The sequence below is a fragment of the Lontra canadensis genome, unplaced genomic scaffold, assembly GCF_010015895.1.
Source record: "Lontra canadensis isolate GAN:19392208 unplaced genomic scaffold, GSC_riverotter_1.0 scaffold2, whole genome shotgun sequence".
In the NCBI taxonomy this organism is placed as follows: Eukaryota; Metazoa; Chordata; class Mammalia; order Carnivora; family Mustelidae; genus Lontra; species Lontra canadensis.
The window spans coordinates 4177714-4197759 of record NW_022630996.1 but is presented as its reverse complement, the minus strand read 5'-3'; the positions used below and the strand labels follow the sequence as shown (position 1 = coordinate 4197759).

General features: G+C 39.7%; 1 protein-coding gene across 1 annotated transcript; it reads left to right on the top strand.

Moving 5' to 3' along the window:
* Positions 1 to 7722: 7722 nt before the first annotated feature.
* On the top strand, positions 7723 to 8676 carry LOC116872105 (olfactory receptor-like protein OLF3). The gene has a single exon (XM_032865159.1). It carries the CDS (start codon positions 7723 to 7725, stop codon positions 8674 to 8676), a length of 954 nt encoding a protein of 317 aa, XP_032721050.1.
* The last annotated feature ends 11370 nt before the right edge of the window (positions 8677 to 20046 follow it).

Below are 20046 nucleotides of genomic sequence, written 5' to 3'. Positions count from 1 at the left end.
GTGAGACTTGTGAATCCTCAAGCATTAGACCATTTCCTTATTTCTTTTTCTCAACAACACAAGTAAAACGATGAAATTTGAGTTCTTATAAGCAAGGCAGGAACCACTTTCACATGTTAACTAATTTGGTGCTCAGTTTTATCCCTGGGGGAAGACACTTTTATTAGGCCTATTTCAAAGAAGAGTCACCAGAGTCACAGAGAGGTTAAGAAACATCCTTAAGACCACACTGCTAGTAGGGCATAAAGCCAAGATTTTGAAAATTGATTTTTATTACTTTATTACTTTTTTTTTGAATTACTTGTTCCTGGCAAAACTTTTCCAATAGTACCAAAGGGTACATTATAAACTATAAATCTCTTCACACATCCACTGCAGTCTTTTTTTCAAGGCACACATAGTATATATGTGTGTGTATAGTCCCCTTAAACACACTCAACCTCAAAATGATCAAATCGTGGCCAATCTTGTTTTATATACAACCTCACCATTTCCCCTTGCCTCAATCATTCTGAAGTGATATCTTACTTGAACTTCTAAAAGATAAAAACTTCTTAAATTTATAACCAAATACTATCATTATACTTAATAAAATTTTAAAAATCCTAAGTATCAATTATTCACTAAATGTTCTCATGACTACCTTTCTTCCACTTGCATCCTGATTATTAAAATATATTTTAAAAATATACATATATACATATACATGTATATATATTTTATTTAGAGATAGTGCATGGAGGGGGAGGTTCAGAGGAAAAGGGAGAGGGAGAAAATCTCAAGCAGATTCTTCACTGAGGAATGTAGGGCTCCATCTCACAACCCATGAGATTATGACTGAAATTAAGAGCTGGATGACTGAGCCATCCAGGTGCCCCTTATATCCTGGTTTTTAAAAAATATTCTTTGTACTATATATTTGCTACATCAGGAGCAAAACAAATTAAAAGAAAATGAAATTAGAAGCAAACTGAATCTCCAGTCTGGACCACATTCTGTGTCTGGTCTGTTGAAGCTGGAGGTCATGTGCAGCTCCTGGTCCTTCTTGTGAGCTGACACCAAGCAGCCTCTACTTTACACTGTTATCTTGTTGTCTGTTAAATCCTTAAAAAATGAGCATTATGTTTATCTTCAATTTTACCATTTCTAGCACTTTTCACATCTTTCTGTGAAATCTTTCCAAATTCTGTGTGGTATCAAGTTCCCTTTGTCTGAGAAATCTCCATGAACATATTTTGTAGTGTGGATTTTCTGGAAGTACACTCTATTTTGGTTTGTCTGATGAACTCCTGTTTCTCCTTCATCTTCGGAAGATATTTTCTCTGGGTATAGAAATTTGAGTTGACAACTATTCTTTCTTAGCAGCACTTTCTAATCATCACTCCATTGCCTTCCAGCCTGCATTGTTTCATTTTTTTAACTTATACTTTTTAAGATTTTATTTTAAGTAATCTCCACACCCAGTGTAGGGCTCGAACTTACAACCCCGAGATCAAGGGTCACAAAGTCCAGCAACCGAGTCAGCCAGGTGCCCCCAGCCTGCATATTGTAAAAGAGAAGTCTTTTAATTCATATATTTATTCTTTTGCATATAACATACCTGTTTTTCTTGTTACTTCCAAGATTTTCATCTTTTTTCTTTAAAGCAGTTGGAATATGATATCTCTAGTTTTTTTTTTTTTTTAATTTGTTTCCTTCTTTTTGTAGTTATCCTCCTTAGTGTTCTCTGAATATCTGTGGTTTGATGTACTTAGTGATTTATGGAAAATCTCCCATCATTATATTTTTAGATATTTATTCTTTATTCTTTTATTTCTGTTCTCCTTCTGGGATTCCATTTGTATATATGTTAGTTTGATTTGTATCCTCTTATGAGCAGCCACAGCACTGCTGGCCATTTATCCTAATAAAATGAACATTTATTCTCACACAAAAACTTAAATATTAGTGTTTACAAATACTTTATCTATAAAACACCATCCAGAAACAATCTGGTTCTCCTTCATAATGTGGGCAATTAAGTAAAAGGTGGTGCATACACATCATAGAATATTCATCAACAATAAAAAAGAATAAACAATTGATAGATACAACTTGGATGAAACTCCAGAGAATTATGTTGAATGAAAAAGCCAGTTCTAGAAGAAATATACTAGATGATTCCATTTATATATAACTCTTGAGCTGCCAAAATTCTAGATATAGAGAACAGATAGTGGTTACCAGATGTCAAGGAGAGGGTAGGGGCCTCACGGAAGTGGTATGGCTATAAAAGGACAACATGAGGGATTTTTGTGGTGATGGAGTATTCTTAACTATACTAATGCTAATATCTTGTGACATTATAATACCACATTGGCATATCATTAAAATTTAATATGTATATAGTTATATGCTTTTATATATCATATTATCTTTTGACATGGCAGTGTAGCTTTGCAGGATGTTACTTACCATGGGGAAACTGGGAAAAGGCACAAGGATACTCATAGTATTTCCTAAAACAGCATGTATATCCATAATGATCTTAAGTACAATGTTTAATTAAAAATAAACTTTGAATCCCTGCACAATGTATACATATATGACATCATGTTGTGGACTTTTAATATTTTACAATTTTATTTGTCAATTACATGTTTAGAAACCTAAAAAAAAAGTTTGAAGAGGGGTAGAAGTTTCACTCTTCTGTTTTTTCAATCTTGGATGATCTTAATTCTTTTCTATTTTTTTTCAGTAGTTGCTAATACTTCCTTTATCAACTGTCTGTACATTTAGATTTTTAAATCTATCTATGTGATGCTCTTATTTTTGGAGCTTAAATAGTATCATGAGGAATGTGCTAGGATATCCATCAGACTTGCAATGATCACAGAATCCCACTGGACATGGTGTATACATCAGGGGAGGGAAGCACATCTCTTCTGTTTCCAGAAGAAGTAAGGGCATCTGGAGCCAAAAGGGGAGAATTGGTGTTTCCAGCAGACTTAGATGCAGCCTCAGTCACTGCTCCCTGGATTGGGGCCTTGAAGGCTAACGTTTGGTTTGGGCTCTAGGAGGACATCTTCCAACCTCAGAAGGCTGGCTTCTCTGACTGTCTGGAATGACCTAAGGCTATAATGAAGATGTGAGAGGCAAAGGGATGGAGAAGAGCCTTCCACGGGGAGAAGGGCAGGGTGGAGACCCTGTCCTGTGCATTGGGAATGGTGGCAGCAATTAACACTGCCACGCAGGAGGCTCCTGGGGGGAATGTGTCAGCCGCCGCCCCCCCGCCCCCGCAAATGCAGTGGCTGCCAAAGCTCATTAGGTCTGTGTGTGAGCTGTTTCTGAGCTCTCATCAGCGTCCTCCCAGTAGTGTCCCTAGCAATGGCAACTAGTCCCAGGTGACTGAAGCACCCTGGGGACCCAAGGAATTTGGGGTATCTCTTCTATGTGTCCATCCCTGTGTTGGAGGGAGAGCTCTTGAGACCAGTTTGAACCTAGAGGGAAGCAGACACATCTCCTCTGTGAGCATGATGAACATCTGAATGGCATCCACAGCCTGTGGGAGTGTGGCCTTGGCAGGGACAGAGACAGAAATGATGTGACTTGTTAGGGACTTGAATGGGAGGCATGAAATATGACTGGTGAAATCTTCTCATCTTAAGTATTATAGCAAATGTGATTAAATGACTGTGTATTTTGCAGGAGCATGAAGCTTGGGTATAATTTTACAACAGGATTCTTAATTCTAAAGCTTAGTACTGATGTAGAGAGAGAAAGAAAGAGGGAAGAAGACCACAAGTATGATGATATCTTTTGTTAGATATTGATATTGACTAGCAGGTGGTGGCAATATTAGAATATTACATTTCCAGACAAGAAAAGATACATTATCAATTGCTTTAACTCCTCCTATTTCAGGTCTTTCTGAATAGTGGCTCTCACAATATTGTGATTTTCTTTAAAAAAAAAAAAATAGATAAGTGAAGATGTAAGGCAATTAAGGACTTACTCAAAAATCTTTGGCACTGAACTGGAGGTAAGATTCAGGTGTCCTAACTCATTCCAGGGCTGGTTTTTCTAGAACTGGCTGCGAGATTGCACTGTGGAGACTTGCCAGACAGAGGTAACTATATTGCCATGAAAACCCTCGTCTTAGCCACAGGGAATAAGAAGTATAAAGAAGACAAGAATTTACATGATACCATAATAAAATATGTCACCAAAAGTGAATGTCAGGTTCATACATGTTTGAGAAACTTGGTCTTGGTAATTAGTCTCAGATTAAGTGAAAAGTCTGGTTACCAAATCTGGATAGAAGAAGTTAACAAGACCACAAAGAGAATAAAATTTTTTTTTTTTCTTTCAGGATGTCAAACCCCTCTTTGAGATACCGGCCACCCCAGCCACCCATAGGTTGTCTCTTTTCATACATTAGTATGATGTAAGCATTCCTGTTCTGGATGGATGTTCTCAGTGCCCACATCAACCAACACTTCAGTCATGAATCAGAGAAATCTCTCCCTAAATGAAAGTGCCATTTCCATGGACAGGCCACCTTGTTGAAGGTATGGCTCTGAGTTATTTTGAGCAGCGTGAGAGAGCTATCTGTAGGTTGTGGGACCTGCCTTCATGTGTTCTGCTTCTGTATTTGGAACTTCCACTTGTCCCAGACAAGACTGTTTAGCTCCCGAAAATCCAAGGTCATGTCAGTTTCAGGGAAATGGATGAATTTTCTTTATTTAAATAAAAAAAAGTAACTGGTTAAAGTGGAGCTTTCTAATTAGTTGTATTAAGTTAGATAAAATATGTTTTATTAGGAATCTGAACACTTGTTTTTTGTTTGCATATCTCTGTCCTAGAGAGAAAGAATTTTGGATCTATTTGCTGTTTGTATTAATAACTGGATAATGGCACATGGAGGTACTTTAACTGGGGCCAAAGGTTCTGTTTTAACAATGAAGAGCTGCTGTGTGCATTCACTCCGGAGACCTGATTTTCCCTATAATATCAGTGTCATTTCTGATCCCTCCTCCATTTTTAAGGGTCTCAGTTTTCTACTATTATGTGACCTATTTTAATGGTCCCAGTAAGGTCAGGTAATTTATATTTTAAAAATCCCATTTAGAATAATTACAGCTGTAAAATTCACAAAAAAGATAATTTCCACACAAAAAGAATAAACACAGATGTTATTTTTATTTTCTTAATCTACCAGGTATTCGAATGGATTTTATCACTGTAGAAAACAGAAATATTTGGATATCAATTAACCAAAATTTAAAGATTTTAAATCCAAGGCAAAGGACTTTTTAGAAATATATATACGTTTGATGGGTTAAAACTAATTAACTGATGTATCCATGAAGGATATTTAAGTATTAGCAACAGTGGACAATGGGTGGATTAGCGAGATTCAAAAGCAAGTAATTGCACTGACCAGATGGAGGGAGATAAGGCAGTGGTGTTATATTAGCAGTGTAAATGAAGTCGAAGGGATAGATGGGAGAATTGTAATTAAACAATGAAAGAAGAGGACTTATTTTGTGGAGTGTAAGGAAGAAGGAAAAATTAAACATGATTTCGTGGGAGAGAGGAGGAATTTTAGTCTATTGCTAGAGATAAAGGAATCTGGAGGGCATACATTTTGTGGACATATGAGTTGAATGAATGGTGAGATATTTAGGAATCATTCATTATGCTGTTGAAGAAGCATCTGGACTTTGCAGAGATGTCTAGGAGGTCATTGTGGGCTTGATATGGAAGATCCAGTATTAGATACAAGTCCTCCAAGCAGAAGCTATAGGAAGAGTACAAGCCCTGTGCACAGAACCTTAGAAAATCCTCACAGTAATACAGGAACAGAGTTCAAAATAATTATCATAGACTACAGACAAAGCCATTAGTTTGGAAGAAAAGCAGGACAGAAGAGCATCACAGAGTGGAGAATTAGAAGGAACAAATAGTTCAGTTGTTTAAACAATAAAGAAATAAAGTAGAATAAGATCTCTGAATCTGATGATTAGACAGCCATGAGTGCCCTTCAAGAATGCAGCGTTCATGGACTAGTGAAGATGGAAACCAGATTTCCATGGCCTGAAGGATGAATGTTGTGAGGAAATAAACCTTGCTAGTGGATACCAGTCATGTAAGAACTCTGGGTATGAAAGGAAGAGAGAATCGGGATGGTAATTATGTAGCAAAGATTGAGTATCTATAATGAGGGAAAAGGAATCAACCAGGAGCAAGAGAAACCCAGGATGGTAGAAAGGGGAATGAACAAAGGATCAAGATCCCAATTGTGATCAATGTGAAATGAAAGGTCAACCAGCTATCCTCACTAAATGATGGAGACCTGCCTATTCAGTCACTAATGGCAACTAACTGTACTACTACTACTGTAGATTTGCCAGACATTTGAGTTCACCAATGACGCTTTCAGTTGGCCAAATTTTCTCACATTCTACAAATTAAAAAATATAAAGCTGAAAGAGGCTAAGTAGCTTGCTCTATCTTTCAGTAAGCAGGAGAGAAGAGATTTAAAGCAAGAATTTCCAGGCTCTAAAGGTCCTGCTTTCTCTGGGGTGTGACACTGTCACTCATTTGTCATGAGACAAAGGCTGTAATAAAGAGATGTGCAAGGTGGGCGAGAGGAGCAGAGTGAGTCATAGGCTGGCCTGTTGTCCAGGCAGCTTGCACAGACAACAGGGGGACAGTGATGGGAAGACAATCTGTTCTGTGTCTTTTTCTTCCTCTTGAGCATTAGAACAGGAAAGTGTAATATTGCCCTTGAAATCCCAGCGTCTGGCAAAGATGGCACTTAGAGATATTTGCCAAAAATCAAAAACAAATGTCTACTTCCTATGCAGATCTGCTAAATAGTCAACAAAAGTTAACAGATTTGTTTTCTCTTCCCCTTTTTATACTAGAAAGCCAAAGCAGCCATTTACATACTGCCCTTTTTACTGAGACCATACACGGGCTGGAGTTGTAGAAAAATACAAAGCAAGTCAGAATGAGTGGGGAAAAAGGGTAGCAAAATAAAAAGAACAAGATGAAACAACCACTCTTCTGCCTTTCCTTCCAAAGACCAAAGACACCAAATTCTCAAAAGACCCTTATTTTCCCACCTTCTAGATTTCCAATCTACTAAAGGTTTTGCTTCCTTTTTTAAGTCTGAAATTGTGGACAGGATATGAGAGGAGAACACAGAAATGGTTACTCTGTCTCTGCCAGAGTGGGGCTCCTGCTATAACTCATACCCATAAATGGAGTGCTATTGTCAGAAGAGTTTATGAAGTACTTTCCCCATAGTTATCTACATTTGAACTTAAACATGCCTGTGAGTTATGCAATGTTGCCCATTTTGTACGTAGAAGTTTAAATATCTAACTCAATCTCATCTCTGTTAAGTCATTAAAATAAGATTCATAAGCAGGTCCTTTAATTCCAGATTTTTCCATGAGACATTAGCTTTATTTATTTCTTTTCTAATTTATTTATACATTTCATCATGTTTTGTGCAATAAATATGGGTAGGGTTGTCCTTGAACTTTGGCCCATGTTTACACAATGGGTATCAGGATCAAGCCTATCATCTTGGCCCATATGATCAAAAATGTCTAGCTATGGCAGATCATTAAGATGTTCATTCTCTTAAGAAGTTATTCTTATGTTCTTTAATTCAAGAGATTCTCTTCTCTCTGACTCTCTGCAGACTAATAATCTTCACATTTGTTAATGGAAACAGACAACCGGACATGGGTGAGAGAGTTTATTCTCCTTGGCCTGTCCAGTGACTGGGACACACGGGTGTCCCTCTTCATCCTCTTCTTGATCACATACATGGTGACAGTGCTGGGGAACTTCCTCATCATTCTTCTCATCAGACTGGACAGCCGACTCCACACTCCCATGTACTTCTTTCTCACCAACCTCTCCATTGTTGATGTCTCCTATGCCACAAGCATCGTTCCTCAGATGCTGGCGCATTTCCTTGCAGTGCATAAAGCAATCCCATTTGTGAGCTGTGCAGCCCAGTTATTTTTCTCCCTGGGCTTGGGTGGGATTGAGTTTGTTCTACTGGCAGTGATGGCCTATGACCGCTATGTGGCCGTGTGTAACCCCCTGAGATACTCTGTCATCATGCATGGAGGCCTCTGTATTAGGTTGGCCATCACATCCTGGATCAGTGGTTCTGTCAACTCTCTCATGCAGACTATAATCACCTTTCAGCTGCCTATGTGCACAAACAAATATATTGATCACATATCCTGTGAACTCCTAGCTGTGGTCAGACTGGCTTGTGTGGACACCTCCTCCAATGAGATTGCAATCATGGTTTCTAGCATTGTTCTGCTGATGACACCTTTCTGCCTGGTTCTCCTGTCCTACATCCAGATCATCTCCACCATCCTAAAGATCCGATCCACAGAGGGAAGAAAGAAAGCCTTCCACACATGTGCCTCTCACCTCACAGTGGTTGTCCTGTGCTATGGCATGACCATTTTCACTTACATCCAGCCTCACTCCAGCCCCACTGTCCTTCAGGAGAAGTTAATTTCTGTCTTCTATGCCATTTTAATGCCCATGCTGAACCCCATGATTTATAGTGTAAGGAATAAGGAGGTGAAGGGGGCCTGGCAGAAACTACTAGGGCAATTATCTGTGTTAACATCAAAACTGGCAACTTGATGAATCCTGAGCATCACTTAGAGAAAGGAGCTTTGCCTGTGTTTTCTTCCACTTGGCTCAGATATGGCAGTCATCATCTGCATTGCCTTGGAAACCAGGAAGGAGATGACAATACATATACTGGTGATGCTGGGTAGGAAGCTGGAGGTTGGATTGGGGTGTGGGGTGTGGGTCTATTTTTATGTCAAAGCAGCATGTTCAGTGGAGTTGAGCACAGCTGTAATTGGTCTTCCCACCCTTACTCAATCTCCATTCATATGGCCTGAGAGTACAGTTTGCTGTTTTGATTTGTTACACATTGTTTGTAATTATGGACCTACTCATGGATCTTACTTTGGACCACTGGTTCTTACTCATCCAAATTTTGTATGAAGTTACCACGTTTCCACTGGGGGGAAAAGCATTTTCACATTTTATTATTTTTTTAATTTTATTTTTTCAGTGTTCCAAGATTCATTGTTTATGCACCACACCCAGTGCTCCATGCAATACGTGCCCTCCTTAATACCCACCACCAGGCTAATCCATTCTCTACCACCTCCCTTCCAAAACCACAGTCTCTTATGGTTCATCTCGCCCTCAGATTTCCCCCAATTCTCTTTTCCTTTCCTTTTCCTTATGTCCTCCATGTTATTCCTTATGCTTCCCAAGTAAGTGAAACCATATGATAATTGAATTTCTCTGCTTGACTTATTTCACTCAGCATAATCTCCTCTAGTCCTGTCCATGTTGATATAAAAGTTGGGTATTCATCCTTTCTGATGTCTGAGTAATATTCCATGGTATATAAGGACCATATCTTCTTTATCCATTTGTCTGTTGAAGGGCATCTTGGCTCTTTCCATGTGTATCCCAATGTTCATAGCACAAAGGCCACAATCACATTTTCCCATTTTAGAATCAAATACTGCACAACATATGTGTCCACATCCGGTAACTGTGTGAGTCCCTGTTCTGAGGAAAGAGATGCTATCAAGGCTGCTAAAATGTCCTTTTGCTGGACCTGCTGCCTGTGCACATAGCATCTTGTCTGAGTGTGGAAGGTACCTCAGGAGAGGAGCATCAACTGAACATCTTGCTTTATAGTGATAGGAATATAACTAAAAGTGTTTGTACAAGGCAAAGCCATGGAAAAGCCACATCTGGGGCACTACAAACAGTTTGAGAGGAATTATATAAGGAGTACTACTTAAATGTTAAAACCATCCCATTTCTGAAATAAGTATTAACTCTTTTCCTAGACTTTATATGCAGAATAACACATAAATTTTTACATAATGTATAAAATGTAAAAGAAGTAGTGAATCTTAGAAAGTACAGATTCCTCAGCCAAAGCCAAAGAAAGATAAAACTTTATATGCATTAGATGAATCAGGGTAGCCATGCACTATCTCCTTCTAGTCTCTATATTGAACACCTTCTCCCATCTCTCCTCCCATGTACAACAGGACCCTAGTTGGTCCTTGTACCCCAGTGAGGTGGAGTAGTTAGAGTAAGACTTTGGGGGTGATTGCAGAAGTCTTCCTGTATGAAAGAACCAGAAAAGGTTTAGCTGGAGACCAGAAAAGTAGTACCAGTTATTGAAATGACGACAACCCAAAAGAGGACAGCCAGTGAAAAATACAGAGCTGGACGAGAGCACAAGAGTTCAAAAATTCCCTAAAGCCATGATTGCAGGGCAGAAAAGAAGAGGAAATAGTGACAATGTAACAGGCAGGTAAAGAGGGTCAGAAAACAGAGGGCACTGAATGCCAAATTATATTTTAACTTTATTTAATATCAATGTGTAACTAGCAAGGATTTTTAAGCAGGGATATGACTTGATAAAATTTACATTTTAGAATTACTACTCTTGCCAATGATTCAGAGGAAGAAGAGGTTAGAGGACAGGAGACCAGCTGGCTGACTGCTCCAGTGACACTATTGAGACATTAGAGGAATCTGAATGAAAGAGAAAAGACAAGCCAAGTCACATGATTTAAAAGAGATTTCAGGGGTTGCTGGGTGGCTCAGTGGGTTATAACCTCTGCTTTCGGCTCAGGTCATGATCTCAGGGTCCTGGGTTTGAGCCCCGCATCAGGCTCTCTGCTCGGCGGGGAGCCTGCTTTCCCTCCTCTCTCTCTGCCTGCCTCTCTGCCTACCTGTGATCTCTGTCTGTCAAATAAATAAATAAACTCTAAAATAAATACATAAATAAATAAAAAATAAAAGAGATTTTAGAGGGACATTGCACTTCTGCTGGATGGCAGTTCCAGGTATGGAAGGAGGTATGGACTACATTCCCCCTCTAAAACCTCATTCTCCTGGGATAAATATTATGTAAATCATGGAGTAAAGTGTAAATTTTACCACCATGAACAACTATATGTAAAATGGTAGGAGAGGGGCACCTGGGTGGCTCAGTGCTAAAGGCTCTAAGCCTTTAGCTCAGGTCATGATCTCAGGGTCCTGGGATCGAGGCCCACATCCAGCTCTCTACTCAGCTGGGAGCCTGCTTTCCCCTCTCTCTCTGCCTGCCTCTTTTCCTTCTTGTAATCTCTCTCTCTGTCAAATAAATAAAATCTTTTTTTTAAATGGTAGGAAAAAGACATGAAAGAAGCAGAAAATCAGTCAAAAATACAAATGTACCCATGACACACAAAGAAGGAAAGTGTGAAGATGCTGTACACTCATTTCTGCATCTGGTGGACATGTTTGGACTCTTTCTCACTTTTCTTCCCAGGATCCCTTTGCCTTCCCTTGGCCACAAGGTCAGCAGCCCAGGTGACCTCTCTGGTCCTGCTCCTCTGCTTCCATGCTCACTGATTGTTTCTCAGCTCAACCAAGTCAAAGCAAACTTCATTTCTGTTTCTGTGTTCTTCATATCCAGCCTGTTTACTTAATTCCTCTGTGCAGCATCAATCTTTATGGAAATTCTCATGCACTTATGACCCTGTCCATCTCTTCTCCTAGATCCTTAAACTTATTTGTGAAAGTTATTTAAAACCCCTGTGTGATTGTTCCTATAACCAAGTACATCTGATTCTGGTTCTGTTAATTCCTTTGTTCAACGACACTGACATTTTTTTTGCCTTTTCCTCTGACCTCTCGTTTGGACGGGCAACTGAGTATTTTGAGCGTAGAATAATAAACTAAGATACGTAGCATTATGCCTTGAAATGGGCACATCTCTTCTGTCCATGCTGTGGTCTTGCTTGGTGAGGAGAGTGTGGGAGGCAATGCACTCAGGGGTTGAGTGGGGCTTGAGTTTTGTTTTGCTGTGATCACCCCCCTCTACCAACAAATTAAGTTTCTGTATCAGGACTTGTGCTTAATGTGGGGTGTCCAGAGCTTGGAGGGCTTTTCCCAGTGTCGCTGAACCACCCTGAGTTGTAGGTTCTAAGCTGTGACGCTGCATGTAGAGAGAGCATCTGTGCACAGGCTGCTCCTGCCCCCTGGTCCACAGCTGTGACTTGTTCCTCAATCCTGCGGGCCTGGGGTGGAAGGTGGGGCTTTGTGCCTTTGTGCTGGCTCTTTCTCAGTCTCAGGCACATCCTTTGCCCCTGTGTCTCAGGGTTGGGGTCTCCTTAGTGTTCTTTCCACCTCTGCAGCCTGAGGAGATGGCTCACTGAACAGAGTGGTTTCCTGTCCCAAGGACCCTCGAGAAAGAGTGTTTTGTTTAGTTTTCTGTTCTCCTCCCTTGGTAATGAGTCTCCACCTGTCTCTGAGGGAAGCAGTTTGCTGCCCTTCCCCCAGTGGCTCAGGCTTTTGTTCAGGATGCAGGCAGAGCCTGTGCCCAGAGCGTGCCTTCTGCTGCTGCACAGCTGTGGTGCCTTCAACAAACCTGCACCATGAAGGAGGCTTTCTCTGCTCTCCACTTTTCCCTGAACATCCTTGCGGTGCTGCCCCAAGTCTGTGGAGAAAATCTTGAGGACTGGTGGGCGCTCCTCTATTTGCTGTGGCTCTCAGCCATTCTATGCTTCTAGTAACCCACCCTCAAACTTTAGCCATTTGTTAAGGCCATTCTCATGGACCCGTTTGCTGTTCTTGTTTACCACCAGGCTCTGGCTGGGTGAGTAAGAGGGCACATCCTCTCTCTCCATGGATGTGCCGATCTTCCCTGAGATTTCATGCTTTTGGGTTGCCTGTAATCTCAGCTCTCTGATGATTCTGAGAATAGCTATGATTCTGTGGTTTAAACTAACTTGTTTTAGGAGGGAAGCATTGTTCTTTCCAGGTTTTTACAGCCTAAATGAAAGCTGGAACATGCTCAAATACTTTATATCTTTTCCTTTAAAGGAGACTGTGTTCTTTAGAGCAGTTTTAGATTCATAGCACAGTTGAGCAGAAAGTACCGCTTCCCTGTCCCCCTCTTCGCTTTGCCCCAGAAACATCCCGTACCAGGGTAGTACATTTTCACTTACCTTTATTTTTTTTAAATTTTACTTTATTAACATATAATGTATTATTTGCTTCAGGAATATAGGTCTGTGAATCATCAGTCTTACACAATTCACAGAACTCACCATAGCACGTAACCTCCCCAATGTCCATACCCCAGGCACACCATCCGTCCTACTTCCATCCCCTCCAGCAACCCCCAGTTTCTTCCTTGAGATTAAGAGTCTCTTATGGTTTGTCTCCCTCCCTGGTCCCATCTTGTTTCATTTTTTTCCCTCCATTCCCCCAAGACCCCCAGCCCTGTCTCTCAAATTCCTCATATTAGAGAGATCTTATGATAATTGTCTTTCTCTGATTGACTTATTTTGCTGAGCATAATACCATCTAGTTGCATCCATGTCATTGCAAATGGCAAGATTTCAGGGGGATTTTGATGGCTGCATAGTATTCTACTGCATATATACATACATATATATGTATATATACATATATATATAGACACACACACACACACATATATGCCACTTCTTAATTATACATTTGTCTCTTGATGGACATCAAGGTTCTTTCTATAGTTTGGCTATTGTGCACATTGCTTCTATAAAACTCGGGTGCATGTGCCCCTTTAGATCACTACATTTGTATCTTTAGGGTAAATACCCAGTAGTGTAATTAAGGTAGTTCAGTTTTCAATAGAGGGTAGCTCTATTTTCAACTTTTTGAGGAACCTCCATGCTGTTTTCCAGAGTGGCTGCACCAGCTTGCATTTCCACCAACAGTGTAGGAGGGTTCCCCTTTCTCCTCATCCTCGCCAGCATCTGTCGTTTCCTGACTAGTTAATTATAGCCATTCTGACTGCTGTGAAGTGGCATCTCACTGTGGTTTTGATTTGTATTTACCTGATGTTGAGTGATGTTGAACACTTTTTCATGTGTCTGTTGGACATTTGGATGTCTTTGTTGCAGAAATGTCTGTTCATGTCCCCTGCCCATTTCTTGATTGGATTATTTGTTCTTTGGGTGTTGAGTTTGATAAGTTCTTTATAGATTTTGGATATTAGCTCCTTATCTGATAGGTCATTTGCAAATATCTTCTCCCATTCTGTCAGTTGTCTTTTGGTTTTGTTGACTGTTTCCTTTGCTATGCAAAAGCGTTTGATCTTGATGAAGTCCCAGTAGTTCATTTTTTGCCTTGCTTCCCTTGCTTTTGGCGATGTTTCTAGGAAGAAGTTGCTGCGGCTGAGGTCAAAAAGGTTGCTGCCTGTGTTCTCCTCAAGGATTTTGATGGATTTCTGTCTCACATTGAGGTCTTTCATCCATTTGGAGTCTATTTTCGTGTGTGGTGTAAGGAAATGGTCCAGTTTCATTCTTCTGCAAGGGGCTGTCCAACTTTCCCAACTCCATTTGTTTTAGAGAGTGTCTTTTTTTCCATTGGACATTCTTTCTTGCTTTGTCCAAGATTAGTTGACCATAGCATTGAAGGTCCATTTGTGGGCTGTCTATTCTTTTCCATTGATGTATGTGTCTGTTTTTGTGCCAGTATCATACTGCCTTAATGATTATAGCATTCTAATAGAGCTTGAAGTCTGGAATTGTGATGCTGCCAACTTTGGTTTTGTTTTTCAACATTTATCTGGCTATTTGGGGTCTTTTCTGGTTCCATATAAATTTTAGGATTATGTGTTCCATTTCTTTGAAAAAAATGGATGGTATTTTGATAGGGATTGTATTAAATGTGTAGATTTATGTGTAGCATAGACTTTTTCACAATGTTTGTTCTTCCAATCCATGAGTATGGAACATTTTTCCATTTGTTTGTGTCTTCCTCAGTTTCTTTCATGAATACTTTATAACGTTTTCTGAGTACAGATTCTTTGCCTCTTTTGTTAGGTTTATTCCTAGATATCTTATGGTTTTGGGTGCAGTTGTAAATGGGATCAGCTCCTTAATTTCTCTTTCTTCTGCCTTGATGTTGGTCTATGGAAATGCAACTGATTTCTGTGCATTGATTTTATATCCTGACACTTGACTGAATTCCTATATGAGTTCTAGCAGTGTTGGAGTGGAGTCTTTTGGGTTTTCCACATGAAATATCATATCATCTGCAAAGAGTGAGAGTTTAACTTCTCTCCTGATTGGGATGCCTTATTTCTTTTTGTTCTCTGATTGCTGAAGCGAGGACTTCTAGTACTATGTTGAATAAGCAGTGGTGATAGTGGACATCCCTGCCGTGTTTCCAACGTTAGGGGAAAAGCTCTCAGTTTTTCCCCATTGAGAATGACATTCGTTGTGTGTTTTTCATAGATGGCGTTGATGATATTGAGGTATGTACCTTCTATCCCTACACTATGAAGAGTTTTGATCAAGAAAGGATGCTGTACTTTGTCAAATGCTTTTTCAGCATCTGTTGAGAGTGTGATATGGGTCTTGTTCTTTCTTTTATTAATGTATCATTTCACATTGATTGATTTGTGGATGTTGAACCAACTTTGCAGCCCTGAATAAATTGCATTTGGTCTTGGCAAATAATCCTTTTAATGTACTGTTGGATCCTATTGGCTAGTACTTTGGTGAGAATTTTTGCATCCATTTTCATCAGGATATTGGTCTGTAATTACCCTATTTGATGGGGTCTTTGTCTGGTTTTGGGATCAAGATAATGCTGGCCTCATAAAATAAATTTGGAAGTTTTCCTCCTATGTCTATTTTTTTGGAACAGTTTCAGGAGAATAGGTATTAATTCTTCTTTAAATGTTTGGTAGAAATCCTGGGAGTGAGGCACAGTGTTCCTGTGTTCATAAGGAGAGATGAGGGTATTCTGGAGCCAAAGGGGATGACTGTTTTTTCACAAGTTTTGTTGCAGACCTAATCACTGCTCAGTAGAATAGGGGCATGAATGCTAAATGTCAGGTTTGGGCTATAGAATATCCTAGAACCTTAGATATCTGGAATCTTTGGCTTTTTAGAATGACCTTTGGCTTTAGGAGGTTACTGTGGTTGAGGAGGATGAGAAAGAACAGGTTTCAAAGGGACAAGAAGGGCAGCAGGGATGTCCTGCCCCCTTTTTTTTAAAATTTTTTATTCATTTGAGAGACAGAGATCATAAGTAGGCAGAGAGGCAGGCAGAGAGAGAGAGGAGAAAGCAGGCTCCCCGCGGAGCGGAGAGCCCGATGCAGGGCTCGATCCCAGGACCCTGGGACCATGACCTGAGCCAAAGGCAGGGGCTTTAGCCCACCAAGCCACCCAGGTGCCCCTGTCCTGCCCTTTTGAACTGGGAGTGGTAACAGTGATGGACACTCTAATGCATAAAGCTCCTGAGGGGAGTCTGTCAGCCCCACATTGCTAATTCAGACACTGCTGCACCTCACCAGGTTTATGTTGGAGCCAATTGTGGGGTATGTGTGAACTTTCTAGCAGCTGTTTCCCTCACAATTTAAACTAGGTGAGTACTTAGCTAAGAGCGCAAAGAATCTGGGAATTTTCATATCTCTGGTCCATGATTTTGTCAGAGGGAAGCATTCTTAGAATTAACATAAACTGAGATTGAAGTAGATATATCTATTTGTCAAGCACTAATCAATGCTTGAGAGCTCTAATGGATGCACAAACAGAGGGTGGGTATACACGGGGGTGTCTAAAGGGACAAAAATAGAACTGATCTGACTTGTTAACTGACTTGTTAGGGAGTTTGGATCATGGATGTGACCTATGGATGCTGCAGTCTTCTCATCCTACATAGTATGACATATTTCATAATGTGATTCTGCCTTCCTGAAGCTGGGGGCTCAGGTACATTTCTGTTCTAAGGGTTCTCATATCTGAATTACATATTCACAGAGAGAGAAAGTGAGATGGGGAGATGCAGAAAAAGATGATTAATATTTAGAAATTGTAATAATCAAGACAGTATGATACTGGCACAAAAATAGACACATAGATCAATGGAACAGAATAGAGAGCCCAGAAATGGACCTTCAACTCTACGGTCAACTAATCTTCAACAAAGCAGGAAGAAATATCCCATGGATATTTCCCAACAAATAGTGTTGCGAAAATTGGACAGTCACATGCAGAAGAATGAAACTGACCTCTTTCTAATATCATACACAAAAATAAACTTGAAATGGATGAAAGACCTAAATGTGACACAGGAATCCATCAACATCCTGGAAAAAGAACACAGGCAGCAACCTCTTTGACCTTGGTTACAGCAACTTCTTGTTAGACACATTTCCAAACGCAAGGGAAACAAAAGCAAAAATGAACTACTGGGACTTCATCAGGATAAAAAGCATTTGCATGGCAAAGGAAACAGTCAACAAAACTAAATGGGAGAAGATATTTGCAAATGACTTATCAGATAAAAGGCTAGTATCTAAAATCATAAAGAACTTATCAAACTCTACAACCACAGAGCAAATAATCCAGTCAAGAAATGGGCAGAAGACATGAACAGATGCTTCTCCAAAGAAGACATATAAATGGCTAACAGACACGTGAGAAAATGCTGAACATCACTCAATGTCAGGGAAACAAAAATCAAAGCCACAATGAGATCACTTCACACCAGTCAGAATAGCTAAAATTAACAACTCAGGAAACGACAGATGTGGGCAAGGATGTGGAGAAAGGAGAACCCTCTTACACTGTTGGTGGGAGTGCAAACTGGTACAGCCAATCTGGAAAACAGTATGGAGGTTCCTCAAAAAGTTAAAAATGGGGCTACTCTACAACCCAGCAATTGCACTACTAGGTATTTACCTGAAGGATACAAACATAGTGACTCAAAGGAGTTCATGTACCCTAATGTTTATAATAGCAATGTCCACAATAGACAAAATATGGAAAAAGCCCAGATGTCCATCAAGAAATGAATGGGTAGAGAAGAGGTGGTATAAATATATAATGGAATATTACTCAGCCATCAAAAAGAATGAAATCTTGCCTTGTACAACCATGTGGATGGAACTAGAGGGTATTATGCTAAGTGAAATAAGTCAGAGAAAGACAAATACCATATGATTTCAGTTACATGTGGACCTTACGAAACAAAACAAATGAACGTGGGGGAAGGGAGAGGAAAATAAAATAAGACAAAACAGAGAAGGAGACAAACCACAAGAGACTCTTAACTATAGGCAACCAACAGGGTTGCTGGAAGAGAGATGGGTGAGTGGATGGGGTAACTATAACTGGTTAATGAGCATGAGGGAGGGCACTTGATGTAATGAGCACTGAGTGTTATATGTAATTGATGAATCACTAAATTCTACCTCTGAAAATAATAATATAGTGTATGTTAACTGAATTGAATTTAAATAAAAAAAAAGAAACTGAAGATACTCAGGAGTACTTCTTCACCATATTTGGGGAACACCCAGGGGACAAACCCAGATCTATAAAATGATAGGTATTAATATTAATGAACATGTAGTAGGAGTCTATTAAATTTCCAAAAAAGATGAATTGTTAGTAAACATGAAGTCTCTTTTCTCAATTTTCCTGAAGAGTTTGTATACCAAGTATTTTGATTTTCCTTTCAGTGCTAGGAAATGTAGGATGAGTAAGTGGATTGTTGAAAGTTCTACAATACTCAGAATGTGAACTGGGGCTAGACTTGAGGTTTCCTAGCTCTCATTTTTGGGGTTAGTTCCTCTAGATTGGGCTCTAGGGTTTTCATTGTGGAAAGAGTATAGATGGAGGGAATTATACTGCTATAGTCTCATTGCTGGGGACAAGTCATACAAAGAAGCTGAGCATTTATTGAATGAAATCATGATAAAATATGTCATCAAGGTGATTTGAGGATTTCATATATCGGAGAAACTGAGCCTCAATATTTGGCGATTATATGAAACACCAGGCACCAAATCCAGATGGAAAGTAGCAAACTGGTTGCTTTCCTTTTTTCTTTTTTATGATTTTATTTATTTATTTGACAGAGAGAGAGAGAGATCACAAGTAGGCTGAGAGGCAGGTAGAGGGAGACGGGGAAGCAGGCTCCTTCCTGAGCTAAAAGCCTGATGCGGGGCTTGATCCCAGGATCCTGAGAACATGACCTGAGCCAAAGGCAGAGGTGTAAAGCACTGAGCCACCCAGGTGCCCTTTGATTGCTTTCTGAGGATATAAAACCATTAAAATATAAAACGTTAGGTTGGTGCAAATATTTCTGCCCATGATGGATATATTAAGTATATGCAACTGTTTGGCCACAGCTTGGATGAATCATCCTATAAATTTAAGAGCCATTTATATTGATAGTCAAGTGTGTGAAGTTATGGTTCTTGTGTATGTTGAGCAGCATGAGACAAAACATGACTGTAAGTTGTGGGACTCAACTTCATGTGCTTTGTCTCTATATTCAGGATTTCTGTCTCTTGTCATGAAATTGTAGAGGACTCCAAATAGGAACCCAATATGGTTAAGACTTGATGGAGGTTTTCAAAAGATGTGCATAAACTTTCACAGTAGAAAAAGATTTTTCCCCCTTAGCTGTAGAGCATTATTGATGTAATGAATGGGGGGGGGTGTATATGGGCAGTAGGCTTACCCATAAGCCTGTGTTTCAGATTGGATTTTTGAGGCTCATCCAATGTTTTGCCCATTCATGTGGTACATACCTCCCGAGTCTGTTAAAATCAATAATTCTCCCTTCATAATGCAGATAAGGAAGGCAAAGATAATTTATTGAAGAAGCCAATCAAAAGAAGTGGGGAAAGTTGGATAGTTTCAAGTGTATAAAGCACTCACTGGGGCAGGAAAATGTGATGTGGCAATGAATAGTGCAAATAGAAAAGAAACCCATGTGTTAAGGCCTAACTATGTCCATGTTTGCAGAGTTTAATTGAGTATTTTGGAGTGTGTGTCCATAAAGTAACAATGGAAACTAAATGCAATTAAAAATTATTTAAAATGGGGACAGCAGCAACTGCAGACATCTCCAGAGAACCACAAGGAATGATCCTGTCTATGAGCATAGCATAGTGAAAAT